General features: G+C 45.5%; 1 protein-coding gene across 1 annotated transcript in view; it reads right to left on the bottom strand.

The window, feature by feature from the left end:
* Positions 1-6,303, bottom strand: part of LOC102768939 (guanylate-binding protein 1) — a 46,664-nt gene extending 40,361 nt beyond the window's left edge. The window contains exons 1-4 of the mRNA XM_015567395.1: positions 5,895-6,303; positions 1,247-1,455; positions 448-575; positions 130-140 (exon numbers count right to left, since the gene is read on the bottom strand). Of these exons, the coding sequence (XP_015422881.1) occupies positions 130-140; positions 448-575; positions 1,247-1,436 (329 nt within the window). The 5' untranslated portion in view covers positions 1,437-1,455; positions 5,895-6,303. The remainder of the gene's footprint in view (positions 1-129; positions 141-447; positions 576-1,246; positions 1,456-5,894) is intronic.
* Positions 6,304-6,676: the final 373 nt, after the last annotated feature.

The raw sequence follows: 6,676 nt of genomic DNA on the forward strand, positions 1-6,676 counted from the left end.
CTTATATAAGAGTAATAATACTTATAGCTATTTTATCTAGTCATTATTATTCACCTAACACTTTCCATTCTTATTAAATAGTCAAAACAATATTATGAGGCAAATATAGATTGTTTGCATTGGTTTTACAGATCAGAAAGCTGAGGGTAAAAGAAGTGAACGTATTTGCTAAGGCCATTCTGTTAATGTCAGAGTTTAAATTTAAACAATAGTTTAGGACTTCTGAACATTAATCCTTAACTAAAGTTTCCTGCAGGATAGGACTCATGGCTGATTTTATTTGTGGTACCTTTATGCATCTGTATTAACTGGCTTAGCTTATAACTTCTTGTTAATAATTAGAATATTACCTAATGACCACTATGCTCTTCTAGGATTCTGCCTTATATTTCATGATCCCTGATTGCAAAGAGGGGATTATCTCCATATTGAATCTTTAATACTTACCTTCTCTACATCTCCCAGCCCTTCAGTGTCAAGCAGAACTAGGGTGTGGTTTGGTTTCTTAGGGTGAGGCACACACCACATCCAGATGCCTTTGGTGTGAGACTGAACCGTGGAGCCCAGAGAGAAGCCTTCGGGGGGAGAGGAGAGGGAGGGAGTAGAGTTTTTATAGCAGATGTGTCTTAAAATGGAAATAAACGTGAACATAATCAAGGTAAGGAGAGATTACCCCCAGTAGTCTGACTGGCGTGGCTAGTGGTTGAGTGTGGACCTATGAACCAGGAGGTGATGGTTCGATTCCCAGCATGGGTTGCGAGCTTGATCCCCAGTGTGGGGCTTGCAGGAGGCAATCAATGATTCTCTCTCATTATTAATGTTTTTATCTCATTCTCTCCCTGTCTGAAGTCAATTAAAACAAACAACAACAAAAAACACCACACACACAGCAAAATAATAGGTATTGGCAAGAATGTTGAGAAATTAGAATACTGTGCATTTGGGGAGAAATATAAAATGGTAGAATTGCTGTGGGAAATGATACGGTGATTCTTTAAAAAGTTAAACATAGAATTCTAGGAAAATAATACACATTATGTGTTTAAAAGGGAAATCAAGGAAAGTGGGGAGAGACAGAGAATTTACTCTTTCAGACCACAGTAAGGTAAGAACATAATGGTAGATTAAAAGTTAGCTTTCCATATTCCTCTCCATCTGTACCTTGCTCTTCTTGTAACACCATACTCAAAGCTGGGAGTGTGAGTAGACAGAAGGGATCTGGCAGAGTTTATCTGGTGCCCCTCACCTTTTTGCTGCCCAGCCAGCTTGTTCATCAGGTAGGATTTGCCTGTGCGGTAGAGACCCACAATGGCCACCACCACTACAGGCTGTGTAATGGCAGACAGGATCTTCAAAGCTTCTGGATTAACCACTAGTTGCGTGTTAGTGTTCTCAATGAGGCACACCGGGCCTGGCATCTGGATGTCTGAGGCCATGTCCAGGGTGTCACCTTATCTGCAAGTGAGGAGATGGGATGGATTAGAATTTCCATTCTAAGCAAATCAAGAACTTTCACCAGGTTATTTTGATCTAGAAGGTAGAGTCATAAAATTCCCCAACATGGCCAAAAGTTCTGTGTCAACAGTGAGATGGATGAGGGCAAGATTTGTATACTTTTAGCAAGTTATAGAAGTGCAATTGAAGTAGTCCATTAAAAAATATTGGTATGACAAGGACATCAACATTTAACCACTTTCATGAACAAAATCTTTAATTTACCATAGAAAACTTTCTTTTTGATTCTCATTAAAATTTTCAGACTAGGGCCTGCCTGGTCTGGCTCAGTGGTTGAGCGTGGGCCCATGAACTAGGAGGGCAGGGATCAATTCCTGGTCAGGGTACATGCCTGGGTTGCAGGCTTGATCCTCAGTATGGGATCCATAGGAGGTAGCCAATTAATGTTTCTCTCTCATTATTAATGTTTCCATCTCTCATTCTCCCTTCCTCGCTCTAGAAATGTAAAAAAATTCATTTGCAGCCCCAATCAGTTTGGCTCAGTGGATAGAGCGTCGGCCTGCGAAGTCAATGGTCCCAGTTTTGATTCCAGTCAAGGGCATGCACCTTGGTTGTGGGCACATACCCAGAGGGGAGTGTGCAGGAGGCAGCTGATCGATGTTTCTCTCTCATCAATGTTTCTGACTCTCTGTGCTTCTCCCTTCCTCTCTGTTAAAAATCAATAAAATATTTAAAAAAAATTATTGCAGGACATTAAACATAAAATAAAATAGGGTTTAGAGAGTAGTTTATACCTTGGCCATATGTAAGAAATTTAGCATTTATTTGTTAATTAATTCTGCTATGAATAAAGACTTTTGGGAATAAGTATTTCATCATTTGATGTTTGCTCTTTGGACAATTTTCAGAGATTTTTTTGTTGTTGTTGTTAATCCTCACTGGAGGATATTTTTCCATTGATTTTTAGTGAGAGTGGAGGGGGAGAGGGAGAGACAGAGAGAGAGAGAAACATGAATGTGAAACAGACACTTGGATTGGTTGCCTCCTGCACATGCCTCCACCACAACCATTCGATCCATCCTTCATCCAAGGCTCAACACTCCAACTGTTGTGCAAAAACAGCCAGAGCATTTTTCACAGATTTGAAATGTGTGTTTTTTCTTCTAGTTGTGCTTATTTTGCAGAAGTGAAGGTTCACAGAACTATTTATACTGGTATTCTGGAAGTGGAACCAATATAATGTACATTTGTAAATTTTATAAAAATGTATGACTGTATGAAAAACAGGGCTAGAGACCTGCCCAAAGCTTTGATATGGGCTTGTGCAAGCAAGGGGCCCTATACTTCAACTTCATTAGCTTCCAAAAAATTAGCCTCCAACTAAAAGGGGATAAGACTGCACAATTGCAAATACTGAATGTTGCCAAAAGCCATGTTTGTGTATACATGTGTGTGGTGTAAGGGAACCAAAGACTATGAAATATGGATTAAAAGATCAGGAGAGCTAAGGAGAAGGTTGTTTGATGAAAATATATTTCCAATCATACACTTGTAGATTTTCTGCTTTGTTCTTTTTCCATTTGGTTGAGGAGAAGGAGAAGCAGGAAGAAGACAAGAGGGGAGAAAACTGGGGAAAGAGAGGGAGAGGAAGAGCTGAAAGGAGGGAGAGAGAGGGTTGTCAGAGAAGTAGGTGATGAGTAAAGTTCATGCCAAGCCAAGGAATTCAGAAGCAGTTTCCAGAAAGCAAGAATAAACCTGCTTGACAGCACAGAGAGGTCAGGTAAACCAAATGTTGGCTTTAGCGATGCAGGTTCTTTTAAGAAAAAACTTTTTAGTAAAATCATGGGGCCAAATTCTACTTGTAAAGGGGTAAGAAAGAAGTTGGCCCTAAGAAATTGGATCTAGTGTACTGGGGCTAATTTTTATTTTATTTTATTTAAAATTTGTTATTTTTCAATTATAATTGACAATCAATAATATATGAGTTTCAGTGTACTACATAGTTGTTAGACATTTGTATACCTTAAATGGATCTCTTGTTTGTGTCTAGTACCTACATGTCAGAATACATAATTATTACATTATTAGAGGCCTTGTGCATGAATTCATGCATGGGTGGGGTCCCTTGGCCTGGCCGGCAATTGAGGCCGATCAGGGAGTCTCATCCAGTCCTGATCAGGACCTATCAGGGTGGGCTGGCCGGGAGGAGAGGCCATGTGACGTTGGCCGGCCGGCCACGGGAGGGGCTGCAGGGGGTTGGTCAGCTGCAGGAGGTTGGCTGTGGGAGCACACTGACAACCAGGGGGCAGCTCCTGTGTTGAGCCTCTGCCCCCTGGTGGTCAGTGGGCATCATAGTGACCAATTGGTCTGGTCTTTCTGCTGTAATGGTTGCTTAGGCTTTTATCATACAGACTAGAGGCCTGGTGCACAAAAGTTTGGGACTCGGGGGTCCCTCAGTCTGTCTTGTGCCCTGTCACAGTCTTGGACCCCATGGGGGATGTCCACCTGCTGGGTTAGGCCTGCTCCATGGGGGATAGGGCCTAAGCTGGCAATCAGTCATCCCTCTGGCAACCCGGGAGCCCTCGGGGGATGTCCACTTGCCAGTGGGGAACAGGCCTAAGCTGCAGTTGGACATCCTTAGAGCTGCTGAGGAGGCGGGAGAGGCTCCCACCACCACCGCTGTACTGGCAGCCATCAGTCTGGTTTGTGGCTGAGCAGAGCTCCCCCTGTGGGAGTACACTGACCACCAGGGGGAAATTCCTGCATTGAGCGTATGCCCCCTGGTGGTCAATGTGTGTCATAGTGACCAGTCATTCCCAGTCTTTCTGCTGTGAGGGTCAATTTGTATATTATCATTTTATTATATAGGACTAGGGAACCAATGCATGAAATTCGTGCACTGGTGGGGGGGTCCGTCAGCCCAGCCTGCCCCTTCTCACATACTGGGAGCCCTCAGCGAATGGCCTACTGATGGCTTAGCCCTGCTTCCTGCTCCTCTTGGAGCTGGCTCCGCTCCTGGCCAGGTCTGGGGCCTCTGGTTGAGGCCTCTGACCAAGTCCACTGGCCTGGGCAGGAGACCCCCAGCCCACTCCCATAGCAGGCTCCACCCCTGCCCAGGCCTTAGGTCTTTGGCTTGGGCAGAGGACCCCCAGCCCCCTCCCATAGCAGGCTCCACTCCCGCCCAGGCCTTAGGTCTCAGGCCTGGGCAGGGGACCCCCAGGCCCCTCTAATTGCCAGCTCCGCCCTTGCCCAGGCCTGAGGCCTCTGGCTGAGGCCTCTGTCCCGGGCAGGGGACCCCCAGTTTCCTCTGATCATTGGCTGCGCCCCTTCCCAGGCCTGAGGCTCCTGGACAAGGCCTCAGGCCTGGGTAGGGAACCCCCAGCCCCCTCTGATTGCTGGCTCCACCCCTGCCCCTCCAATTGCCAGCTCCGTCCCTGCCCAGCCCTTAGGCCTCAGGCCTGGGCAGAGGATGCCCTGCCCCTCCAATCACTGGCTCCGTCCCTATCCCCTCTGATTGCTGGCTCTGCCCCTGCCCCCTCTGATAGCAGGCTCAGCCCCTCGTCCCCTCCCCCTTCTCCCCCCTCCCGCCTCCCCTGCCACATGCCTGGCCAACAGGCCTGGACACTTCAGCAGTGGGGCTCGACGCCGCAATCTTTGTGATGGAGTGATGAAATGATGACTAATTTGCATATTACTCTTTTATTAGATAGGATTATTGACTACATTCCCTAGGCTTTACTCTACATCCCTGTGACTGTTTTGTAACTGCCAATTTGTATTTCTTAATCCCTTCCCCATTTTCACCAGCCCCCATCCTTCCTCACATCCGGCAACCAGAAAATGAGTTACTTTTAAGTGAGTAATCCACATTGAAACAAAGCTCATCTATGTGACTATAATGTATAGTGTTTTTGTGAATCTTCATCTTTCACTCTGCGTTTCAGGTTTTTCTTTCTTCGTTTTTAACAGTGACAGATGGCTGTTTATGCTGCATCTCCTTTTCTATGCTTCTTTCTCATTAAAATAACATATCTGTAGCCCTTTCAGAGTGTCAGCTGCAGTCAGATCAGAACTGAGCAAGTTTTATTAAGACAGTGGTAATTTAACTGTGTCTGCATCCAACACAATGTTGGCAAAGAGAAAGACAGTCATAATGGATTTCAAACTCTGAGCTTAGCCCCATGTCTGCTGCTGCCTAATTACTCCAAGCACAGTAATGACACTTAGGGATGCCCTGATATGGCCGGGATTGAACCTCACCACCTGTCGTACATGGGCTCTGCTGCAACCTATCTTCATGCTCATGTTCTTTGGAAAATGAACTGACCCTTATAAATCCATCCCACCGTGCCCCAACCTTACCCTGGACTCCATTTCTCAGAGTACAGTCCTTTAGAGGTGGAGAGAAAGCTGCTTTGATGAGAAAATAAAGTTCTTACCTTTTTTTTTCCCTTAGTGTAGGCTGGAGTTGTTTGTTACTTCTCTGCCTTTCACTGGATGGGTGTGCTTTTATTTCAACTCCGATGTGACGTGGCTGTCCTGACCTCCTAAAGTACTTTGTTAGAAATGAAGAATTTAGAGTAATGTGAAACTGAAAGCACTGAGTAAAAAGCAGTGACTCAACAACCATGAAAGGAATCTCTGCAAGCTATGCAAACAGGAGGGTACATGGATTTTACAGGATTTTGTAACTAGTTCATGACAGACCAGCAGAGGACATTTGGCTCAGGCAGACTAACTAGAAAGTCCCAAAGGAGAAAGTGGCCCCAGCCTCATTTCATGGAACTACATGCTGTCACCCTATCTGGCTCAACAGGAAGGAGTCCTACCCAGGGCGAGACAGCAGGCCAAAAAATAACGAAGGCAGCTTACAGCCAACAGCCTCAAGAGCCAGCACTAATCGGGTTGAAGGACAACAGACTCTAGCTAATCAGACTTGAACACTTATATCCCCCAGCCTCTGCCCCTTGCAGTTTTGCTCCTAATATTCAACCCTGAGGACAGCAGAGACTGCGTGCTAACCTTCCTCGGTTGTGGCTCCATCCCCCCATTCCCTCTAATAAACTTCCCTCCTGCTTGCTGTGTCTGCCTAATTCCTTGAGTGACTCTAATCTTACAGTTCAGTTTGACAAATGCTCCATTGCTGGTTCCTGGTGGGTGTAGTTGACAAGATGTGGCTCCCTCTTCCCTCTTCCAAATAGGGTAAGGTATGTCACTGGGA

Source organism: Myotis davidii, unplaced genomic scaffold (genome assembly GCF_000327345.1).
Source record: "Myotis davidii unplaced genomic scaffold, ASM32734v1 scaffold124, whole genome shotgun sequence".
Classification (NCBI taxonomy): Eukaryota; Metazoa; Chordata; class Mammalia; order Chiroptera; family Vespertilionidae; genus Myotis; species Myotis davidii.